The 26,379-nt window shown below is 40.3% G+C and overlaps 1 protein-coding gene across 3 annotated transcripts in view; it reads right to left on the reverse strand.

Annotated features, from left to right (window-relative positions):
• Positions 1-26,379, reverse strand: part of LOC149083308 (uncharacterized) — a 112,845-nt gene that overhangs the window by 36,264 nt on the left and 50,202 nt on the right. For all 3 annotated transcript variants that reach the window (XM_089236544.1, XM_089236546.1, XM_089236545.1), the window contains 2 exons: positions 20,593-20,777; positions 20,224-20,473 (listed from right to left, as the gene is read on the reverse strand). In XM_089236544.1, coding sequence (XP_089092670.1) covers positions 20,224-20,473; positions 20,593-20,777 — 435 coding nt within the window. The remainder of the gene's footprint in view (positions 1-20,223; positions 20,474-20,592; positions 20,778-26,379) is intronic.

Consider the following 26,379-nt stretch of genomic DNA (forward strand, 5'->3'; position numbering starts at 1 on the left):
CTCCGTATTGTCTTTTAATATTGAACTGCATAAATTCATATAGTTTAGGTTGCTTTAAAATTAATTATGGGCCCGTAAAAAGTCCATCGAAAAAATTCCACAGCTTTAATTAAGCATTTTTTGAAGCAGAAACAGGCAGACATGGATAACTTGAAGTTCAGAGAGGGGAATCGAAATACCTAGCACCCTTTAAAAAAAGAAAAATATATATTTTTACGTTTCTTTAAATCTAGATTTGTTTCTTTCATGAGTCGCGCAAGAAGTCGCCATATTGGTGAACTTAGAAATGGTTGGCATGTACCTCAAAGAAAGGGAGATATTACGTGATCCAAAAAAGCCTCATTGAAGAAAACCCGGGCAACGGGAGTATATTCCCAGATAGGTCGTGTCTTCATACCGGTAAGGCCGCACCTCGTCGATCTGGTTGATATAGCGGCTTCTCCAAGGATTTTTGACTTTGACCTTTGCACTGGAACTACACTTAACCGTAGTGTAATCGTCCTGTCGTAAGTCCGGTTCTCGTCGCATCCGATAACTTGTCCTACCGAGTTGTCACCATTATAATATATAGTAATGACCATTACAAGTCGTTGTTGTTGCTGTTGAATAATGTACAAGATTAGAGTCTCCGTGATATGTAGCGTGTCGATCATTATACCTCATAGGACGCTCCTCATCCGGGTGCCCGTGCATGTACCATCGCATCTGATAGGACCGTTGAGACCTTGGTTGACCCACCGTGATGGGAGCAGCCGAGGAAGAATGCCCCGCATTGAAATCTGTGTCCAAGCCTGCATTGTTCGCCAAGCGAGAAGTGTCGTTGCGTTGCATTGCTGGATTGCGCCACCTCGGTCTCCTTGCTAAGGACTGTACGTCTTGATATACTGCAGCCGCAGAAGCTGAAAACTCAGCATCAGAGTCATAGCGCGGCACCACTATTTCATAATCGTCGCGGTGTCGTAATGCCCTCTTACGTGTATGATTGGCGCGACTGAGCACTGACTTTCGTGATTGTTCCGGTCGTTTGACGACTTCTGATCATTGTAAAGGCCGTTCTAATTGAGGTTTTTCTTGCACCGGCTACCATTGGTCCACAGTTATATACGTTGCAGGGTCTGTCTTTTCCGCGATCTGATTGATTTGCGTGTCTCTCAATGACTGTCTCAATGACTTGCATCAGTTGTAATGTGTATATAAGGACACCGAGTTTCATAATCGTCGCGGTGTCGTGTTGTTCTTTTACGTGTATTATTGGTGCTGCTTAGCATAGGCGGAGATAGACTTTGAAGTCTCGGGGGACACGATGATGTCAATTCATATGTACATATATATATACATTAGATCAGTCGGCTCCACCTTTGACGCTGGGGGGGGGGGGAGCAATGCCTCCACGCCCACCGTATCTCCGCCCATGCTACTTCGTATGATCTTCCGTCCCAGTTTTTCGTTATTGGCTGGCCGTTTGACGACATCTGACCATTTTAGACGCCTTTTTGATGGAATTATTTTTTGGGCCGGCCACCATTGGTCTACAGTTATATATTTTGTGGGGTCAGTCATTTCCTCGTTCTGGATAGTTTGCGTAACTCCTAATGTCTGTTTTTGATTTACAGCAGCTGTATGTTGCATATTAAGACACTGTGGCTTCAGTTGTGGCCACTCGTCTTTTACATATAGCCCTGCCTTAGGCAAGTCTTCTAAAGTAAGCGTAGACATGTCCAAGTAGGCACGCTTATCCTGAACAACGATTCGATTCATGGGCATCAGACGTTTAGTCTGTGTCGATGTCTTCGTGGTTGGTGGCGTCTTCGGCCGATCGGTTTTCTTTGTCGATATGTGTGGCCACTGTCCGATATGTGTCGTTTCTAAGTAGTGCTGTTTTGCTCCCGGGTTTGGATTCCCGTCTTTCAGTACCTTAAGACAGTTCAGCATCTGACTATCGTGTGCACTCGCCAATCCAACGCCTGATCACTCGGCTCACCAGATACAGTCTCGGATTGCAGCCGGCTAGTATTCTGCATCGAAGTATCCCCCTGTTTTTTCGTCAGGAGACTGCTGAACAATACCAGAGTGACTCCGTAAACTTGCATACTCCTCCGCCGTAGGGGTAGAAGATCAGTCCGATAAGTTCATATCATTGCTTGTGGATCACCTCGACGATTGGCCAGATAATAGTGAAGGATCTGTCTGCGCAGCTGCATGCGTCAAACTGATCAATTCCGCGTCCGCTGGGCGAACTACACTGCTCAAAACAATTAGGGGAGCACATGGTTTTAACAAAATTACGCAAAGATGTATACCGATAAATAACATAAAATGAATCATCCATAATTTAAAGCCTCGCAGGAAACGGAAGAAGAAAACTTCATATGCAAATCAAAGTTCATGACGTCAAAAACCAGAAAAAGGAGATAAGGGCAGAAATCGGGATGTTGCAGGAACGTCTGTTTTACTGCCGTAACTGTGAAATTCGATTGCGCAGTATTTTTTTTTTGAGACAAGGTGACTTGAGGATGTCTCAACAACATGATTTACCGGAATCCATGGCATGGCGTGTTATAGGCAGACTGGAATTCGGGCAAACACAACGTAGTGTCGCGGACGCTGTTGGAGTCGCCAGAAGTGTTGTTGTTGCAAGGCTGTGGAATCGATTCCAAGAAACAGGAAATGTTAGATGTCAACCAGGGCAAGGTCGGCCACGCGCCACTACAGCAACTGATGACCGGTATGTACGGTTAACAGCCCGTCGAAACAGAACAGAGAATGCTACGCAGCTGCAAAGACGGTTGCTCTTGGCAACAGGACGAAGGGTGTCCAGAAAAAAAGTACGTAATCGGCTTCATGAGGGAGGGCTCTATGCACGTAGGCCAATGGTCTGCATTCCGTTGACCCCACGCCACCGTGCGGCCCGAAGAAGATGAGCTGCTGAACATCGAGATTGGGAGCAACATGATTGGAGCCAAGTGCTGTCGTGAAAGGTCACAATACAGACGAGCTGGTTGGATGGTATGGGGTGGAATCAGCATAGGCGGACGTGCGGACGTACATATCATTCGGAATGTACTGTACGTCTTGATATACTGCAGCCGCAGAAGCTGAAAATTCAGCATCAGAGTCATAGCGCGGCACCACAATTTCATAATCGGCACTTTGACGGCCCGAAGGTATGCAGAAGAGATACTGCGACCTCATGTCATCCCTTACGCTGGAGCCATTGGAGATTCCTTTGTTTTCCAGGATGATAATGCCCGACCGCATAGAACTCGTCTGGTGGAGAACATGCTTGAAGCTGAAACAATACAGCGTATGGAATGGCCAGCGTGCTCTCCTGACCTGAATCCAATCGAGCATGTTTGGGACATGCTCGACGCATGGACGACGCATTGCTGCGCGACCAAGGCCGCCTGTTACTGTCCGAGACTTGCAGATTGCACTTCTTGAGGAGTGGAACAGTATTCCCCAAAGTCTGATCGATAACCTCATCGCATCCATGGCAAACAGGTGTGCAGCAGTCTTAGCTGTTCGAGGAGACCACAAGCCCTATTAAAACTCATGCATCATGTCTAAACAGTACTTTTTTTTATCGTTTACATGTAACCAAATTGCTGCCCTAAATCATCTTTTTTCCATATTTTCAAAGAATTAAAGCTTAATTCCAAATTTTTTTACGTCTTTTTTCTGTATTGCGCATTGATACGCGTGTACTATCCATTGTATGCCAATACGTGGCTGTCTCGCACAGTTTTCTTCACTTTTTTGCTTGCTCCCCTAATTGTTTTGAGCAGTGTATTTCGGTAACGATGTCAAGCAGATGTCGCTTAATGTTCTCTTGATCACCAAGCGGGACCTTATGTCGAAGCTTTCCGGAACAGATCATCTTCGTCGCAATTAGCTGTAGCGTCAATGACCTCCTTCAGCACTTTCTATAGCATGGGATGATCGCTTACAGGAAGTCAATGGCGTGATCTGCCGACGGAGTCCTTGCGCGGATCAGTAAGTAGAGTTCAGATGCGCATGGCAGCATCATACGCGTAAGGGCCCTTAGCTAGCTGGACCTCATTTCGAGTTTAAAGTTGCTCCAGGTACCCAGGCAGGTCCAAGGCGTCCATCAGCTGAGAACGTTGGTAATTAGAATCGTCGATGAAATCACTTTTGTACTCCTGGGACACTTCAGTTGCCAGGAGCTGCTGACGCAGGCGTTAAAACTCATGGTTCGCTGAAATATTTAGCGTACACGTAGAAGTTAACCAGACAGCAATGCCGTAGTTGCTTCTTGCAAGAGGCATGAAAATCAATGCACAAGTGAGTCGCTGCCATCTTGGCACAAACGAACGATTCGTATGCTGCGCGGAATCAGCTTATCTTCGGTTCTATTTGACCGATTTAGACGAAATAAAGGCCCGTTTACACGCGGTAAGTGATTTATTTGGTAACTAAATTTTAACTTACAGATTGTTCTGAAAAGTGTCCACACGTAAGTGGTTTAGTAGATGCTCAGTGGATAAATTTTAAGGAGGCTAGCGCTACGTTCAACTAGAACATAGTCTCCCAAACTTTTTGTTCCATCGCCCCCCTTCATCAAAAATTTTTTCCTCTCATCACCCACCCCCCCCCCAACTCAAGTAAGCCCATAGGATCCTATGTTAAATCAGTAGGTTCTATCGCCCCATTGGACCATTCCATCGTCCAGCAGGGGGCGATATTGCCCACTTTGGGAAACACTGAACTAGAATCAACGGAGGGAGAGAGTCGCAATTTGCGGGAGAATAATAGTAAGATGCATTTTAATGCATATACTATTTTTGTTAAATATTTAATTATGTATTTTTACAATAGATGGCAGCAAATTCCTTCTGGATGAGAGAAATATCCCCGTCCAGTTTTTAATATATAAGAAATCTTCCACATCCGATATATTTTTGAATCTTCAATTTTTTTTTTTTTTCAACTCCTGGCATCACGTCGACCGAATATTCCACAGCTACTATTTCCAACAGTGATTAATTTTTAGCTTGTTTATTAATGTAGTTTTCATTTCTTTAGTTCAACAAACGTCCATGACGAAGATATTTTTCAACAAATTTGAAGGTTGTGTCCTCTGGCCACCTCACCATCCAATATTTCCGCGGAATTCAAGCGAAACTTCAGGAGACGACGGAGCATGAACAGGTTCACGCTTGAGATCAAAATAAACCCCTCCGTGACAGAGCAAAAGGACCTCTCCAGAGCGGCAGGTCACGCCCACTGGCGCATAAGTCTACTTAACCGGAAAAACTAGAACTGTTTTTATTTCACATATCCACTTGCGCACTTGCCAACTAAATCCCCGTAAACGGCCCTTATCGTCTGCATACATTGTATCGTATTTGGCAACTTAAAATTTAGTTACCACTAAATCACTTACCGCGTGTAAACGGGCCTTAAGAACTGGAACAACCTTTATAACATACTGGACACTCAGTTATTTCAGTAAAATTAAAACAAGACTATATTCGTATAAAAGAACGTAGTGAGTAAGAGCGACTCCAGTTAGAGATGGTTACCGATACATGCCTTTGTATCGGATCCATCATTTTTAACTGCAAACCAGCTAATTAGCAATTTTCTCATCACACTACGTTTTCGTGCACACCTATTACTCTTAAAGTTTGTTATGAGCATTTCTGCAGCATTTCTTTCCGCCATTTCGTTGAGCAGGTTGCTTTTTCATGACTTCGGTATTTGTAGCTGAATGCATATTTGGTGTTCCACTCATAGTGATGAAACTTTTCGAAGTGGATGCTAACTCACAATGACACCTCGAAATTACAATGGACTGGGCTACATAGATCCAAGTGATTCCTAAGGGCAAAAAAATATAAAAAATGGGTTTACCCATTTAAGATAGTAAATACTATCCACTCGACTGGCTTTCAGTGCGCTTTCCATCCCAATAATAGAACTTCTCTCAAAGTCCACCGATGCGTGAATCAATTTCTTGATCGCCTATTTGACCGGTGTGGCTTCACCAGTTCCCAAATCAGGGGTGGTCAATACCATGAACTCAAACACACACCTGTGTTTTTAAACTCAACAAATTTTAATTCTGTGAGAAGGGTGATTCAATAATGCGCGCAATAACACGCAGGGGACTAACATAAGACAACCTCCCACTGGAGGGTTGTTACATACACTATTACACATTTCTCCCCTTCGAGAGGGAGAGAGACATAATAATAATAAGAAATACACAAGAAAAGAAAAGCGAAAGTTGACATCAACTCCATCTTGTGTTGGGAGCAAAAGATAAAAAGTTAGGCGTTTCCATCCCGCCCGGCGTTGTAATGCTAATTACAACCAATATCAATTTAACACAATACAAAAGAAATTAAAAAATGCTTGAAATCAAAACTTGTACACAATACATATTGTAAAAATAATTATGAAGAATCATGAGCATATAACTATAATGGTAATAATACATTTGCAAGATAAATGCATCTTACTTGTGCAGGCATATCCTATCTTAAGCATCAAAATGAACTGAAACAAATCTAAACACATAACTGCTGTAATCAAACACGCGTTGCAATTGATTAAAAATGCAACAAACATATGTACAGTCAATTCAAATTAATATCCATTCTGAAAAGCTTAAAAAAAACATCATTATCATATGCAATGAAATTATGCAGCTAAAATGCAAAAATGAAAATACTAAGATATATCCGATTAAATATGATAAACACAAACACTAGATAAAAAATTACATGAAGACTAAGTCACTTCATTTCTCTTGAAGCGGGAGCAAACAAATTTTTGCTATGGATCGTTTGATTAGTCCATTTTTAGTTCGTACAGTCACAACGCGAACCTTGTGATCTGGACCTGGAATGATTTCTTCGATTCTTCCAAGTAACCAGTTACACGGCGGCACGTTATCTTCCTTGACAATCACCATGGCACCTGGTTGCACATTAGATTTTGAGAAGTGCCACTTATTTCGTTGCTGGAGCGAACTTAGGTAGTCCATCTGCCAACGCTTCCAGATGGTCTGAACGAATCGTGTTGTGAGCTGCCATCGAGATAGTCGGTTATCACCAAGGTGGCACAGGTCAGGCTCAACAACGGTGTTAAGCGATCGTCCAATCAAAAAGTGAGCTGGTGTTAGGACCTCAAAGTCATTGATGTCTGGCGATAGAGGTGTAATTGGTCTGGAGTTCAAAATTCCTTCAATTTGGGTCATAACAGTCTGGAACCTCTTCCAACGTGAGTTTGGAAGACCCAACAGTTCTTTTGAAATGGTGCTTGAAGGACTTGACACCAGTTTCCCACAAGCCTCCAAAATTTGGAGCTCTTGGAGGTAGGAAATTCCATGTGATTTCCTCGAAGGCGAAAAAATTAGCCACAGATTCATCAGGTTTCACAACCATCTGATGAAGACGTTTCAACTCTGTGTTGGCACCGACGAAATTAGTGCCATTGTCACTGAATATTGATGAGCATTTCCCACGTCTAGCAAAAAACCTCTTTAGACATGCAATAAATGCGTCTGCTGTCAAATCTGACACGAATTCTAGGTGGATTGCTTTAGTCACGAAACACACGAATAAAGCAACATATATTTTATGCAATTGGCCCCTTCTCTGACCCTTGAATTTTACGTAGAATGGGCCACAAAAATCTACTCCACAAACGTTGAATGGAAAAGTTCTGTTTACTCTTTCCTTAGGCAAGTTGCCCATTATTTGCTCAAGAGTGGTCGGTTGTGCACGGAAGCATGTTACACACTCATGAACTATTTTTCTTGCAAGGTTTCTTGCACCAACAACCCAAAAAGTTTGGCGAACGAGATGCAGTAAGGTTTGAGAACCTACATGCAGGTGTTTACGGTGATAGTATTCGAAAATCAGTCTCGTTAGTCGGTGTTTGGCTGGTAGAATTATCTGGTGTTTTTGATTGTACGAAATGTCTGCTTCATTTATGCGACCTCCAACGCGAAGCAATCCTTTCTGATCGATGAAGGGATTGAGATTTTTCAATTTGCTTTTAGTGAAGACTTGAGCCCCTTGCTTCAAGTTCCTCAATTCCTCACTGAATTCCCTTTGGACTATCTGGATTATTTTTATTCTTGCCACGTCAAGTTCTTGGGCAGTGAGTGGACCTGATTTTTTATCTGTCTTAGATCTGGCATTAGAACAAAATCTAAGCATGTAAGCAACTATTTTAATGATGGCTGTGTATCTGCTGGCTTTCGTTATTATGGGTGTTATAACATCATCAACACTTGCTACCAATGAATGTTCAACGGATTTCTTGAATTCACTCGCAAATGTCTCATCCTCTGCTGCCAACGTAGGCGGATCCAAATCAAAACTAAGTTCTGATCTCAAATAATCAGGACCGCTCCACCACAATTCGTTGTGGATTAGTTTGTCAGGAGACAAACCACGTGACACCAGATCTGCTGGATTGTCTTCGGATCTAACGTGGTACCACTTATACCCACTAGTTATTTCCTGAATAACTGCCACTCTATTGGCTACAAAAGTTTTCAACAAATGAGGTGAGGTGTTTATCCATGTCAGAACAATTTTTGAATCTGACCACAAAATAATTTTCTTAAGGTCTAATCTTAGAGATTCTACGACTTTACTGATCAACTTGGACAGCAGCACTGCTGCACACAATTCTAAACGAGGTATAGTAGTCACCTTGAGTGGAGCCACTCTTGACTTACTACACAAAAGCTTAAATCTGTACACATTTTCAGAAAGACACCGCACGTAAACTGCTGCGCCATAAGCCTCAGAAGAAGCATCGGCGAATCCATGTATTTCAATTGATCGACCTTCACCAGATAAGCAATAACGATCAATGCATACATCATTAACAACATGCAGGGCAGTAATAAACTTGCACCATTCGGTTGCTTCCTTTTTTGGAAGCGTATTATTCCAGTCCAATTTCAACAGCCACAAACGCTGCATGAATATTTTTGCCTTAACTATGATAGGCCCTAGCAATCCCAATGGGTCAAACAGTCTCGCTATATCCGAGAGAACGGTGCGTTTGGTGTAATCGGAAGATAGGTTTGAGCTTACCTTGAACGTGAAATAGTCCTTTTGGGGATTCCAAGCCAAGCCCAACGTTTTCACAGTGACATTGTCCTTGGCATCAAAACTGTATCCATTCTCGCCATGGTTGACTGCGTTTAGCAGTGTCGAATTGGAACACCACTTGTGAAGTGTCATTCCACAAGTTTGGAGCATCTGTATCAATTGACGCTGAAGCTCTAGAGCGTCATGTAGTTCATGTGCACCAGACAAGATGTCATCCACATAAAAGTCCGAGAGTGCAATCTTGGACGCATAAGGAAATCGAGATTGTTCGTCTAGCGCAAGTTGTTTCAGCACACGTGTAGCTAAATACGGAGCGCAAGCTGTACCGTAGGTGACAGTCAATAATCTAAACACCTTAACAGGATCGTTCAGATTTTCTTTCCACACGATTCTCTGCAAATCACAATGGCTGGATTCAACCAGAATTTGCCTATACATTTTTTACAATGTCGGCGGTGAAAGCATATCTATGTTGACGAAATCTTATCATAATTGGGAATAAATCCTGTTGAATGGTTCCACCATTCATGAGCAAATGGTTAAGAGACACCCCTGAAGAAGATACGGCGGATGCATCAAAGACAACGCGAAGTTTTGTACTCGCACTATCAGGTCGGTGAACGCCATGATGTGGCATATAGTAGGTGTTGTAATCAACTGCAACAGAGGTGAGTTCTTCCATGTGTCCCAAATCCTCATACTCCTTCATGAAGGACACGTAAAGCTTTTTCGTATCTCCATCCTTGTCTAGTCGTTTGCACGTTGCGTTCAATCTTCTACTAGCCATGGCCAAAGAATCTCCCAAATGTGTTTGATCTGATTTAAGAGGTAGTTGCACTACATATCTACCTGCCTCATTTCTGGAATGAGTCTCACAAAAATGCTTTTCACAAAGAAATGCCTCAGTACTTTCAATAAGCTTGTTTTCGTTTACGGATTCTAAGTCCCAGAATCTTTTCAAGGTGTTATCTAAATGTTCTAATTCATTTGATAAGTGACAATATCGCACATTACTTTCGGTTTGGTTTTGCACCGCACCGCAAACTATCCAACCAAAAACAGTTTCTTGCAACGATATTTTAGATGTGGTAATCCGATGTTCGCATAAAATCTCAAAGAATATTTCGGCACCCAATAAAATGTCGATTCTATTCGGAACATTAAAGTCGGGATCTGCTAGCCGTATATTCTCTGGAGGGGAAACTTCAGATTTGTTGATATATCTGGAAGGACTGAAACCCATCACTTTCGGAACTATTAGCAACTCCAACGAGCGCCTAAACTTGTCATCTGAAGATGAAATTACCACATGCAGTTTCTGGTTTATGTTTACTGGTAAGCCGCTCAACCCAGACACAGAGACGAAAGTTTTATTTCTTTTCAGCCCAAGTCTCTTTGCGCATTCGGTAGTGACAAAGCTTGACTGCGATGCACTATCCAACAGCGCTCTACATGGTTGGAAACAACCTCGTGAATCCCTCACGTATACCACTGCAGTAGCCAGGAGAACGTAGTTATTTGTCACTTGTCGACGAGTGCTGTTTATGAGGGACGATGTGTGACTGACTTCCCCCATCTCATCGTATTGTTTATCAGCAAGCGGGAGTACGTTTGATGCTTGCGGAGGCGACTTTCCTTCTTTTTTTGTTTTGTCTTCTAATAAGTCATTTCTTTTAACTCTGTGAAGGAGGGTGTGATGTTTGTAACCACAGATGTTACAGCCCTTGGACATACATTCATTTACTGTATGGGAGTCATTTAAACAATTGAAACACAGGTGTTTCTTTTTCACTATATTTTGCCTCTCATTTGTGCTTAGCTTATGAAACTCAGAACAATTATATATGGAGTGTTCTAATTTGCATACAGGACATGATTTCCCGTAGTTAGAGGATTTTACAGCAAAGGTCCTCGATTTATTTATAGGTGAATTGTGAGGCTCACGGACGGGAATAGTTCGCGTGACACCTTCCAAAAACTGACATCTGCTTTCCAAAAATGAAATCAAACTGTCCCAACTAGGAATTTCTGTAGATTCTAGGGTCATTTCAAATTGTTTTCTTGTTTCTCTGTCCAATTTTCTGAGAATTAAATTGGATAATATTACTTCACTCAGAGCATCTGTCTTAAGATTTGAAATGTTTAATGCTCTCAGGTGCTTTAGAACGTTGTCTAGCAAGGCTCTCAAATCTTTAGCCGACTCTTGGGTGATTTTAGGGATTGAAATTAATGCATTGATATGCGTATCAACAATCAAACGTTTGTTTTCAAACCGTTTCTCTAGTGCAGAGAATAACGAATCGAAGGTGTCTTCAATGCTTTGGACTTGTCTAGCTTCACCTTTCAAGGCAGCTTGTAAATAATACAGTTTTTGTACATCGGAAAGGTTAATATTTTCGGTGATCAGAGAATTGAATTGATTTTTGAACAAGGTCCACTCTTCATATTTACCACTAAATTGTGGCAGGGGAATTTCTGGCAGTTTTACGTTTTGCTTAGAAGTATTAGTTTCGATTTTACTGGGAACGAAACTTAACAAACTCAAACGGATTTCAATGTCCTCTAATTTTTCTTCAATTTCACAGAGCTCTAAATTTAGAACTTCGAATTCATCATTTTTTAACACTTCATAATATTTCAATTTCAACTCTTCAAAACTGTTTTTTGTCGTGTTTAATGTTTCTTTTCTGCATTTAATTACTGCCTCACTAGCACTTTCATTATCTGACAAGAATTTATCAAGTCTGGTGATTTGGGCCTTGACGTTGCCCTTACGTCGACTCAACACAGTTAAATTCGCCATCGTGCGAATCGAAATATGAATTTGGTGAAATTCTACTTACAGTTTCTTGTGTAGAAAAGTTGAGTATCCAAAGTTGAGCTGATTCACTAATCAACTATCAATCTATAGGTTCACTGATGCTCGATTCACTAATCAAATATCAATCTATAGGTTCACTGGTGCTCCTGCGATGACGGACCAACGGCCATGGTCAATACCATGAACTCAAACACACACCTGTGTTTTTAAACTCAACAAATTTTAATTCTGTGAGAAGGGTGATTCAATAATGCGCGCAATAACACGCAGGGGACTAACATAAGACAACCTCCCACTGGAGGGTTGTTACATACACTATTACACATTTCTCCCCTTCGAGAGGGAGAGAGACATAATAATAATAAGAAATACACAAGAAAAGAAAAGCGAAAGTTGACATCAACTCCATCTTGTGTTGGGAGCAAAAGATAAAAAGTTAGGCGTTTCCAAGGGGAAAGGGATAAAAATAATTGTCGAAAAATGTAGGAAAAATGTTTTGTCTAAAATTCAAAGTATGGATGTAATTGAATGACTAATTTGCAAAAGAAACTAATTTCAGATGCATTGCATCTACTAGCTGGGAACTAGATGAGCAATGGATATGTTTCAGTTTATGAAGAAGTGGCATTTGTAATGGCTAAATTGCCCGTAATTCTGCATATTAATACAAATCTGAGTTTTCTGGATCATTTTACTCGTTCGCGTTATACGCCGTAGTGTTGTCCCTAGTGCGATCCGTGACGCTGCAATTGGCCAGTATGTTGGCTCTTGTGTTTTTCTTCGTTCTCGTGAGCTTTACTTAGCGTGTTGTTTATTTTTGGGTCATATTCTGCGGCGTTTTTCTTTTTTTTCTAGCACACGTTGGATTGTGAGATAAGTGGCGTTTTTTGATTATATTGCTATAATTTTTTTTAAATTTCCGTTGTGTATTTTCGATCGACTTAAATTTTTTTTTCCTCATTCGCATTTCATTTTCATTGTATTTTCGCCAGGTTTGTGTTTTCTCGCTTCTTTGATATAAATTCGTAGGTTTTTTGGACGTTAGGGTTAGCAAACAGTGTATACTTTTTCCCAGGTTCTCTCAATAACTTTGTTTTTCCTTCACTTGGGCCTATAGTTGTAGTGTTAGTGTGATTTGAGATAGTTAGCTGATTCTAATAAGTAAAAATTGTACTTTGTAGCTTAATACTTTTTTTAGAGTGTGTTGCATTCTTTATTTACATATTGATTTTATTCTTTGTGATTTAGTGTTGAGCATTCTATTTTTCGTAATTTTTTCGTACAATCTCTTACGTATATTTTGCATAGTAATGTATATTACATTATTTTAATTTCCTGTAAAAGTTTCTCATTTTCCTATTTTTAATTATTATTATTATTATCTAGCTTTAGCAATGGTGTTAGTATGCCTCGACCTCGACTAGTGTTGTGTAGAACCTGTGACGGGAGGTTTCCTTGGTCTAGAGGTATAGTTGCTGGCAGTTTGAATTGCAAAGGGTGCTTGGATAGGACAAGGCTGAAACTCGAGGTCGAAGCTTTACGGGAAAAGGTTAGAGTGCTAGAGGGCCCCGGTTATAACGGAGCCTCTGCTTCTTCATCAACAGGTGGCTCGACGACCGATCTCCACGAACAACGACAGTTTAGAGGGCGAATGGGTGGTCGTGGATGAGGTAGCGGGGGATAGTAATAGGGGTTTAATCATCGGCGATTCTATGGTTAGGGAACTGGGGAACCGAGTGTGTTGGGATTTTCGGAGTTTCGAGCGCTGTTGTTGTGTGCCTGGGGGGAAGATTGGCAACGTTCGAGACATTTTTCATCGCCGAATCGCCGAAAGTTGCCCTTGCAAGTGATACTGTGGATAGGAACGAATCAGGTAGGAGCAAATATTAGTGAGTCTCTGTCAGAGTACCGGGATTTACTATTATCCGCTGGGGGGGGGGGGGGGTTCAGATGTGGCAGTGATTCCAGTGCTGCCAAGGGGTAGTAGGGGATATAGGAGTAAGATCCTATTCAATATAGGCATGAAGGACATTTACTCCTCACTTGGGGTCACGTTCTTGGAGCTTCCCGCATTTACCGATAGGTGGCTTCGTTCGGAGGGGATCCATCTAAATATGAGGGGGGTCTGGGAGGTTTACGATAGTCTTAGGTCAGGTTTTTTACTCCCAGACCACTTAGTCGGGAATGCGGGTTAGTTAATGATAATCACAACAGTACTGACGGGGAATTACCCACCTCTGACTTGGATGGCTTCTCGATTGACACTAAATCACCGGGCAAATTAAAATGTGTGCTAATAAATGCCAGGAGCTTGGGTAATAAGAAATATTTTTTAGAAACTATGATAGTTGTTGAGGGCCTGGATCTTATAGCCATTACAGATTCTTGGCCAAACGATGGGGTCGAATCTTTCTTACATATCTCAAGATACGATACTTTTTTGAGAAATAGATCTGATAGGAAAGGGGGTGGAGTGGTGATATACGTGAAAACCTGTTTGAAGGCTAGAGAGTGTAACGTGAAGAGAAGTGATATTGAAACTGTATGGGTTGAGCTTGACAACAAAAGACGTCATAAACTTATTGTTGGGGCTTGTTACAAACCACCGAATAGGGATCAAAACTACATCGCCAAATTGCACGATGAAATTTCCTACATGTGTAAGCGAAAGAGGGTTCTCATACTAGGGGATTTCAATTACCCAGGTATTGATTGGGAGAACCTTTCATCTGGAAATCAGTATGAAAGAGACTTTCTTAAGTTGGTGCTCGAAAATTTTTGTATCAGAAGCAACTAGGGGTACGGCTATTTTGGATTTAGTTCTTACTAGTTCTGAGGATCTGGTTGAACATGTTTCGGTGGGGGGAAGAGTGTTTTTTCCAGTGATCATCGTATCGTCAGATTTCACTAACTTTTCCTCGGGTAAGGTTGATAACAAAAGACTGGTTCCTTGTTTTCGGAGAACTAACTTTGATGTTTTGAGAAGAAGGTTAGCGGAAGTTTTCAAAGACCGGTTGGAATCAGTAGGGGTGGTAAGTCAATGGGAAGAATTTAGTGCGAAGCTGTCCTCTGTTTTGCATGACATCATACCCTTTGTTCGAAAAAAGCGTGTTTGTACATCGCACCCTCTATGTTTCACGGATAGCGTGCGGAACCTTTATCTTGATAAGAAAAGACCATTCAGAGAGTATAAAAGTGGACAAGGTGACCTATCATTGTTTACTGATAAAAAAGACTGTTGAAGAAAGCGATAAGGGATAGTAAAAAGGAAGTTGAATCTAGGTTGGCAGATAACATTGGCTCTGACCCAAAATCATTTTTTCGATACGTCAATAATGGATGTAAGGGGACAGTTGGCCCCCCTCTCGATAGGAGGCTCTAGGGTAGAGAGCAATGTAGGCATGTGTAGTGCTTTCCATGACTTTTTCGCGTCGGTTTTTAATGGAGATAATGATATTCGATATACGGGTGTTGCATGGGGTAATAAAACCCTCAACGATATTCAATTAGAAGACGTGGAGGTCCTAAATCTTCTAAGAAATGTATGTGCAAGCAAAGCACCAGGACCAGATGATATCTATCCCAGTTTGTGAAGTGGATAGACGAGAATAATGTATTGTCGGATAATCAGCATGGCTTCAGGAAGGAGAAGTCATGTGTAACTAAACTAATTTGCTTCTATGATCACGTGACTAAGGCTTTGGGTGAGAGCAAAAATGTAGATGTTGTTTACCTTGATTTCCAGAAGGCATTCGATCGGGTTCAACATGGTAAACTCTTGAAGCGTTTACGCGAGACTGGAATTGAGGGTAACTTGCTGAATTGGATAGAATCGTGGTTAAGAGATAGGTCGCAACGAGTTATGGTGAACGGGGAATTCTCTGGTTGGACAGACGTCACAAGTGGAGTTCCTCAAGGAAGTATCCTTGGCCCCATACTTTTTTCACTTTTTATCGACAAACTCGATCAGGGTACCGATGGGATTACTAGCAAATTCGCAGATGATGTGAAGCTAATGGGGGTAATCGGGAATGAAAGCGATAGGGAGTTGCTCCAGACCAACTTAAACAGGATTGCAGCATGGGCAAATGAATGGAGCATGACGTTTAGCGTTGATAAGTGCATGGTCGCTCATTTTGGTTCGAACAACCCACGGTTCTCTTACGAGTTGAATGGTGTCACTATCCCGGATGCAACTAGGGTCACCGATTTGGGAATTCTCATTGACGAGCGACTTGGGTTTTCTGAACATTGTTCAGCGGTGGTCAAAAAATCGAATAGAATGCTTGGTCTCATTTTCAAAAATGTCTCTTCGCGTTCTCCTAAAGTCATTCTTCCGCTTTTTCGAGGCTTAGTTCGTCCTGGACTGGGGTATGCTGTAAGGTTTTGGAGACCATACCTACAGAGGGACACATACTTGGTTGAAGGGGTACAGAGAAGAGCTATGCGTGTCCGTATTGGCACTCAGGGCTTGAGTTATGAAGAGAGACATCAATTTTTGAATATGTTTACATTGGATGAACGCAGGTGTCGAGGAGATATGATCGAAGTGTTCAAAATTTTCAATGGGATGGATAGGATGGACCATGAACTTTTAGTACACCGCCAATCGACTGCTTTTACAAGGGGACACCAGTATCGATTGGTGAGGGACAAAGCAAGGTTATGGTGTCGCAGGGAATTTTTTTCTAATGGGGTTGTCAATAAATGGAATAGCTTACCCCCGGAGGTAGTAAATTGTAACACAATTGACACGTTTAAAAAGAAATACGATAAACATGTTGGGGTAAATCGAGAAGCCATCCATTCTTAGAATAAGACAACCATAAGTATTCTTTATGGGCATTGTATAGTATTTTATCATGTGTATATATTGATTATAATTTTTGTTAATTGCATTCTTAATTGGGTTGCTATATTTTTTAAATATATGACATCCATATTTTTATGGGCATCTTTTTATTAGCCACCTCGTTGGGCATTTTGCCTGTTGTGGCGTTGTATTTGTATTTGAACAGTGAGAAGTTTGCCCCCCCCCCCCCCATCTAGAGTATTTCATACAAACTGGACTGAACTTCCCCATTTCTAGTTCATAAGATATGTTTGAACTCAAATTTTTGTTTTTATTTTGTAGACTCATTCACTCATCGGTCATCAAGCCCCGTGATGAACATGCTACTATTTAGTCCGAAAACATGCCACTTTCAAGCATTTGCTGCCAATGAGATTATTGGTAATATTTGTACGAATGTTACCAATAATCTCATTGGCAGCAAATGCTTGAAAGTGTCATGCTTTCGTGCTACTAAGTAGCATGTATATCACGGGCCTAACAGTCTGACGCACTTCTAGCAGCCCTAGAAACTTGAAATTAGATATGATGATAATGTTCACGTAACAAAGCAAGGAATAGCACCGAAATTATTGACTTATCCCGTTGGTGAGCTGCCTTCTAGCCGGCTTCGTGGCAGAGTCTAAATCAAAACAAAAAAAAAATTAAGTGCATACAAAGAAAGAATGTGACCACTGTGAATATATATTTCCGACGATTGGGTACCGTCTCGATTAACGTATAACTTGTACACTTCTACAAACTCCATTTTTTGAAATGCGTCATCAGGCATCGATTGTCGTCATTCATCAGAGATCAAAATACTATACCGTCTAAAGATATGGGCGGGTTCATCAACCGATAATGCTGACGTCACTGTGCTCGGTAATGGTGGATATGGTTACGCATAAGCTAATCTACACCATTATTTCTCAAAGTTTCCGATTTATTATTTTCAGTTGGTACGGAACACCTTCTATTTGAGCGATAGGCTACTTTAAAATTTCGTCAGACTAGGGCAAATGCCCTGAACTGGCAAAAAACTGTCCGGCAACAATGGTTTTTGGGCCTCAACAATCACTTTCCGAACGTTTACTTTGGTTACCGTGGTTCCGTAGCAATGCGTTTCAGACGTGTATATGCCTTTACAACGGTTTCTCACTTCTTTAATCCTGTTAGTATATGTATAATAGTTTATGCCTTTATAATGGTTTGCCACATTTTCAATACTCTCAGTAATGAGGCTTTTTGAATAGACGTCATAATCATCATCAGCATCGCTTTGAGAGTCAGGAAAAGGGTGATCCTCAAAGAAATCAGTGCTAAAATTGTCGATTTCACTGTAGAAATGCGGAAATTCGTAGGATTTTCCGCCCCATCAATAATTTTAAAAATTGTATTGACTTCTCGATTTTTGAAATATTCAGTTCGCTTAGAGATATACGAAGCCCAGGAGATTAAATATGAAGTAATTAGCCAAACCTATACTTTTGAGTTGGATATTCGAGCAATATCATTGATTTCATTTATATCTTCTCAAGTATGAAAATTAATGTCTCCATATTGTCTCTTTTGATATTTATTTGCATAAATTCATGTGGATTAGGATATTTTACAATTAGTTATGAGCCCGTGAAAAGTGCATCGAAAAAATTCCACAGCTTTAACTAAGAATTTTTGGAAGCTGGAACAGACAGATGGATTACTGGAAGTTCGGGGGGGGGGGGGGAAATCGAAATACTTAGCTCCCCTTAAAAAAACGAAAAATATATATTCATTTCTACGTTTCTGTGTAAATCTAGATTTGTTTATTTCATGAATCGCGCAGGTCGCCATATTGGTTAACTTGGACACGGTTTGTATGTCCCTCAAGAAAAAGAGAGGGAGATATCACGTGATCCAAAAAAGCCTCATTGAAAAAAACCCGGGCAGCGCCGGGTATTGTAGCTAGTAGTTAGTATAAATGTAGATGTTAGCGGGATTATTGGACGTTTAATCGTCTGTTTTTTTCGTGAATTCAGCAGAAACCTATTCAACTTTCGACTTGTGACCATTTTTAAAAGTCTACCCTTTTTAATCTTAGGGGCCGTTCAAGCATTACGTCATCATCGATGGGGGAGGGGGTTTCCGATTTGCTGACTTTTGATGACAAGGTGGGGGGGGAGGGTTGGATAATGCTTACGTTATCATCCACCCTTTATGAAAATATGAAATATTCTTAATGGCATCATACTCGGTGGGACAAAAACGAGACAAACCTTTCGATAGTTGGTGGGCACTTCAAGTAACATTCTACTTATTGATAAGTCCCCTACAGAGCCACTTTAATGATATCTAAATGTTTCACGGTTCCTTCAAGTGCTCGAAAATGTTTCCGGGCCACTTAAGTGCTCTGGAACTGTGCCACGCATCACTCAAGTGATCCGTAATTATGCCACGGATCACTTAAATAATCTGGGAATGTTCCGTGGGTAACTTGGGTGATGTAGAACCGCACTGGGGACCGCTTAAGTGCTCTAAAACTGTGCCACAAAGGATCTCTAAATATGTCACGGATCGCTTAAGTGTTCTGGAACTGTGTCCCGGATCATTTAAGTGATCTGAAAATGTGCCACGGGCCGCTTAAATGTTCTGGAATTGTACCACGGGACACAAGCGATCTGTAAATGTGTCGCTAAGTTCATTTTTAGAAAATTAGGTTTGAGGAGGGCAGGCCGCATCAGATAACCCCAGGGCCATATTTGGTCGCGGGTCAAGTGCTTTTATGCGATTTATCATTATATCGCTCAGAGGGTGGGTCGCAATAAATTTTAGCTCATAGCCTTCAAATAACATTGAAATTAACAGAAATTGATTATAATAACATAGAAAGGTATTTTCTTCCGAAATTTCAATTAAAAAAATAAATTTTTGATCGTGGGGGAGGTGGCACGAGCCCCCCCCGTGTACGTCTCTGATGCCACCAATATGCGTTAGGATTCAGAGGGGCAGAGCTGATGACGAAATTTTTCTGACAGGGGGGGGGGGAGGGGTTTCAAAAATTTCTAAAAAATTTGCTTACGTAATACTTGAACGGCCCCTTGGAGATTTTTTCTTCCTCTTTTACTTTATGACTCTTTGTAATATGAATACTCATATACTATATGTATAATAATAAACATATAACAAGCATAAAGTTTTCGGAGGAAAGAGTCGCCTCGCTTCAAATAAACGAGGCGCGTGAGTAGAGGAGACGGTTGAACTGAAGTTGTAATTTCTGAGATAGAACATAAAATTAGGTGCTACCGATGCCATGATCTGTACATGGCAACAGTAAGGCGGTGGGGGAGGGTGAATGGATAACTGATAATAAGACTCAATATCAGCATGAATATGCTTTAAATACCGAAACTGGTAAGGTGCCAAGCGAGATTTTCTTGAATTTCGTCCTCACTTACACATAGAGAGAGAGTTTAGAGGCCTCTGCTTACCCGTCATTGTGCACCAGGTACGCTGAATCGAATCCGAAAGATGATTTCCGCCTATCACTGTAGATGAAATTCTCTCCGATATCGACATTGTTGTTAAACGAGTCTATTAGCGACTGATGCTCTCTCTGAATCTCTTGCAACAGCTGAGGATGAATCAGACGCTGGGTATCTACACCGCGTGCTGAGGAAACCCCGTTCACCTTGGGAGCTCTGCTGATCACGACGTCCTTCAATGCTGCGAACCTCCAGCCTGATACAAATAAAATTTCAATTGAGTAAATGTCCTACAATATGCAATATCAAAAACATAAAAAAATTCTCCTCCCTCTCTCTCTCTCTCGTGTGGATTTGTTTTTCCATTAAACTCACCATCTCCTTCGCGGACAACGCCTCGGAACTGAACCTCTTGTCCAAGGCGCAAAACATCCCCAGATTTCATCTCGGTATCAAAGCTTCGGCTTCCAGGACTCTTGGCCAATAGAGACATTTTGCAAGCCATGTTTCTAGGTCCATTGCGGAATATCTTTTTCTTCTTTACAGCTCTGCCTTCTGTCCTGTAGATAAAAATCGATTTCAGTATACTTCTTACCGTACACAAAGGCCTGGTTTATCGGTACTGAAGTAGCATATGCCACTACTCGTCCGTATACGCCCCCCGTATAAACATACCGCTGGAAAATTCCTAACGAATTAGTACATGCCGGAACGTGCGTTGTATGTTTGGCTCTAACGTTCTGTTGTCAGAGTTACGTTATACATGTTTAGTGTTCTAATGGTGCTGCCATCTGTCTTCCACATTTTGAAATGAATATAAGATGCCTGAGTTTTCCTGTTATGTAAGCATCGCATCGTATGGAAGATCTGCTTGCTCTCTATGGAAAGACTTTTTCCAAATGGGGGACCGGCTCACACTCGAGCTCCTCGAAGTTTGGAGAACCGCAGTAAATCAACTTCGTCCGACCACACCTGAAGAAATTTAATTCTACTAAACCTCACACGCACCTCTTAAATGTTTCTCTGGGAAATTTAAAACGAATTGGCGCGTGTTGGAATGTGCCATGTATGTGTTCTGTACCTAACGTGAAGTTTGTTTCTGAGGAATGCTTGTTATATGTATGTAAGAAATGCTTCCATCTGTCTTCTGAATTTGGGAGCAAAGAACTCGGCAGGTCATTCTGTCCGTTGTATTATGCATGATGTTGTAGGCCTGATTATTCTCTGTGAGGCCTTTTCAAATGGGAGATCGGCTCGCATTCACGCCTCGAAGTTTAGACACTACTATGCCATCAACGCAGGTTCGAACCTGGATGCGAGTTCATCAAGATGTCCACTATATATATAGCTACGAAAATCGAACCCAAGGCCTTATAGTGTGGTGGCAATTGTTCAATTTCCTGCCTTACTCTAGAAAGTGTTCTAAGTTTTATTTTTCAATTGATATGAATCAAGTCGATTCCAAATATGACATTTTTACTTGTTGTCAAATTTACATTGCCATTTTTTTTCAATGTACAGAGCGAGTCTAAAAGAAAGTGAACACACACATAGTATCGCAACAAGGGAATTTTTTTTTTCAAAGTTATTACATAAGCTTGTCAAATTAAAGCTTTTTTAAAGCAGATTATGAATATGTATGTTTTAAGTTTATATGCCTGTTACTTTCAAGGAACTATGGCGTCAGAAACCTTCAATTAACTCGTAAATATCATTTCCCCAATGCAGTTTTAAATATGTCCATAGCGCTAATGAAATGAAATATTACGAGATTTATTAACATTGTACATGCATTATATGTCTGTCCATCATCGTCATTAATTCTACTGTATATTTCTTTTCCATTTGATCCAGACGATGGAACTAACTGAATCTCAGGATGTTATGGATGGCGCAAATGTTCTGATGGCTCATCTATTTGCAATTGTGTAAACACAGTTTCAGACATTATTATGAAAGACAAAAATGAAAAAGCACGAATTATCTGCAATATAATGTGCAATGTAATTTTACGGTTCTCAAATTCTCGCTGAGTATATAGTGTCATGTTTTACAAGACCAAGTTCAGTACACAACAAATACGAACTGTGGATTCAAGAAAATCAGAGAAGTGCCATTGACTGTAGGAATTTGCATCATTGCTGTTGATAGGCGTACGCAGAATTTTCTCGAGAGAGGTTTGGGGGAGGGTTAGAACCCCCCCCCCCTCCCCCTCCGCTTTGCGTACGCCAATGATGCTGTACCAGAAGAACAGATCATAGACGATTAGATTTGTAAACATTGTTCGATTTAAGCATCTCAACATCATAAGTATGTCCAAGGAATTACAACCACAGTGGCTAGAGCAATATTTACTGGAAGACACGAAAAAAAAAACTGAAGGGTTCTTAATGTCACCTAATATTTGCACAGACGGTATTGGCTTTGGTGGTGGTGATACGGACTCATTTCATGGGGCAGATTCGTTAACAGCTCAAAAACACAGTAAGGCAGCACAAATTCTGCGATGTTAATTAAACTTCGTTGATGATAACAAAAAAGCAGAATCGATAATTGTGAACTATGAAGGATGTAGCAATCCAATGAATCCGAACATTATTCATTCCATTACATATCATATTTTGACATTTGATGACCGCATTACTATAGGTGTCCATTCTGAGAGCGCATGTGCATTTTAGAGGCAAATAGATGTTCCAGAATTGATATATTTAATTGCAAATGGCTAGCCGCAACTGTTGAGCAATTGGTACGACGACGTAGAAACGAAGGCAACCGACTGGTTCGTGGTTCGAATCCCACCTGTAACGCTATCTATTTTCCCCGTTTGACCTTACATCTTCATTTATTTTTGATTGATTATATTTATTCATTTATTTTTCACTTGCACTCAAAGCTGTTATTAACTATCCCGACATTCCCGGAGGCGCATGGGGTCACGATGCGCCTGCTGCGGGGGGATGGCGTATCAGCCAGCCGCCCCGCACACGTTTTATTACTTTTCGCATAGTAAAAGGATAATAGGTATACACATGGATTTGGGTTTAATGGCACAAGGACCAATAAGGCCAAAATGCGATAGGTACACATACTAAATAGGTTTTGTGATTGTGTCACGGTGGGAAAAGTAGGACACTTCCCCCCCTTTGACAAAGAAGCCTGACATATTTTCAACCTAGAATTGTCATGTCAAATAAGTGAAATTTGCTAAATGTAAATATAATTGTGTTTGTCGTGTGGAAAATATTTGAGCTTCTGTCTTTATATTATTGTGGAAAGCTGAACCGAATTTTGTGGTTGTCTATAGTCTGTTTCAGGTTAACTTTGCAGTGAAGGGGAAGCTACGAGGGAACCGCATCACTCGTTGCCATGGGAACGAAAGCCTCTTAACCAATGTATCGATGCGCGGCCTCGGTAAGGTATGGCCGATTCTCGCCAATCTCACTGAGAAAAATATTTTTTACGTGTAACGTAATTGCACAGTTAAATTAGTAATAATTATAGAATTAAAAGAAAACCACTGCCGATACTTTCAGAAATTAAAGTGAGCTTTTTGAAATCATTTGTTTTGTTTTTTGATTAGAAAATGTTTTAAAATTTAGAAAAAAATAATTATCTTCTATCAGCGTGTCACTTACTCTTCATTGATGGACCGTAAGTAACATTAAAAATTTCAAAAAACAGTCATATTTTTCTGCAATATTTCCCTTCCCTCAGCTGAAATTTATTTACAAAAAAAATCAAAACAATATTATGAAAGCAACGTGTAATTTTAAAATACTGTATATTAACCATGGCTCTCAAAAACTTGGGGATTTGGAATTTTTTCTTCAATTTATATGGAAAAAATTAATGTTAAATAAATTAAGAAGAAACAGGTTAACTCTGTTTTCACATGTAAATGCAGGAATAGCACCAAATAATAATAATGATACGGAAAAGTTTAGAATTTTTCTACTCACTTTTCTTGCCGAAATTTCCGTCACTCGACCTCCCCCTTTCCCCGAACGGTATACGTCGATGCCACTTGTTTTCCCGACAGCTTTAGTCTTCTGTTACGGTTGATGTGCTGCTCATGGTTATTACGGATTATTCTTATGGAGTTTTGTTTACAACGAATATTCAAAAACCTAAAATATAGTATTCAGGAATGGAAGAGCAGAGAACTTTAGCGTGGCTATCTCTGATGAAAATTAAGACAACTGTCACATAACAGATGAAAGACCAAACCACTGTCGACCCCCCCCCCCCACTCATTTATTGTATCTGAAGAGACGCTATAGGCAAGGGGCATGAGGAGAAACAGGTGGGTGGAAGATGGCGTCCGTTTGTGTGAGTGGAAGTCGCGACTCTGTCAACACTCTCCGTGATCGGAAACTAAAACTATATCCCATAAACATGGCAAAAAATAAATAATTAAAAAAAGGGGGGATCTATAACCAAAACTTCTGCACCCATAGAGGGCCTCTCACAAGTCACAATAGTGTCGGCACTTTCGTGGAAGAGAAACACTTCTTGTAATCTATGAGTGAATATCTGAACTCACCGAAGCCTATTTTTAGGAGAAAATAAAACTGATTGAATATTCGTTTTTATGTAAGCCTATAACTGCATGTAAAACAATGAAAAATTGTATCGTTATGGAAAATTAAACCAAATAACGAAAAAAAATATATACAGTAGACAATTGTGCAATGGAAAAAACACGAGTGATATTGGCGGGGAAAATTTCTAGGATATCGCGCCAGAGTGTCGTCGCCGTTGCTATGGATTTTTGATAATGGTAACCAATATTTTTTATAATTTAAACATTTTAAACAAGTAAACATCGGTTCAAAACGATTTTTTTTCAGTATTTTTTTCAAAATCATAGAAAAAATTGAAATATTATGTATAAAGGTTCATCTTAAACTTCCGATATATGAGAACTATATTTTGCGGCGAAGGAATACACTCTCTACCTTTCTCTTCACTGCAAAGTTAACCTGAAACAGACTATAGTTCCTTTCCTCTTGTGTTATCATTCATGTGTGTTATGAATATCATTCCGTCTGATATTCATAAAATGCCCGAGATCAGAACCACAGATCGTTTGTGTAGAGTGGACACACACTCTTTATGCATCACACTGTATGTGTTTGTCGGAAAATCGTAAATATTAAATGCTTTGCTTTGACATCTCAATCATTTGAGCTCAACAACAAATTCCTTGAATTTTTCTGATTCTTCCTGTAAAATTTTGAGAAATTCCGAGTTAAATTGAACGAGAAAATGTGTGTTCTTTTGAATAATATATTCTTTCTTTTGTGAGAGAGACACACCTAATGATCCACTGATAATCAAAGATATTATCGCCATCTTGATGAGTCAGTTTTTCTTGTTCCCGCACGAACGCGAATGCTTCCCGTACATGCAAAAGTAAGATAAGATTCCTTTTCTTTTTTTCTCTTTCTCTCTCACTTGTTCGTAATCTGTTGTATATTTTTTTTTATGCTTGAAAAGCCGATTTTTCGCTTTTTGCATATTCCAAGTCGATGTTTTTTTTAATAAGGGAAACAAACATTTTTGTTAACCAAGAGTTAAATAATTTTGAGACCGTGTGAGTATTTCAACTTTAAAAATTTATATATTTTTTTTCCCTTTTTCTCTCCACTGTTTCCAATGCTTTGAAGGAAAAAAAAAAAAAACTTGATGTAAAATATTGTGATTGAGAGAAACTGAGATAATGTTATATGCATTGAAATTATTCTCTGTCATCGAGAAAGTGTTGAATTTGAATTTTTTTAAGAATTTCCTTTGTTTGGATTTAAATATTTCGGCATGTCGCGAAACAAGAATATTTATATATGATGTCGCATATCGTTGGAAAGCTAATTTTTTTCCCCACACAATGATGTTAATGTTTTTTCATTTTGATGAATATTTATGCATTTAATCCGGAAATCTTATATTGAAAATTATTGTTGTAATTATAAACTTTGCTGAAAGCCGTTCATTTTCTTAAATCGACCCCGTATTGAGAGAAGATGTTTTTCTTTTGGTTTCATGTTTGTGTTCGCGCCTCGTGATACAATTGGGTAAAATTTTGGATGACGCAGTTTGGGCGACGAATTAGAGGGTGCGCTTTCTCAAGCCCCGCCCATCACTCAATTTACATATTAT

Source organism: Pholcus phalangioides, unplaced genomic scaffold (assembly GCF_987345545.1).
Source record: "Pholcus phalangioides strain wild (caught in Gottingen) unplaced genomic scaffold, Ppha-v1.0 ptg000009l_1, whole genome shotgun sequence".
NCBI lineage: Eukaryota > Metazoa > Arthropoda > Arachnida > Araneae > Pholcidae > Pholcus > Pholcus phalangioides.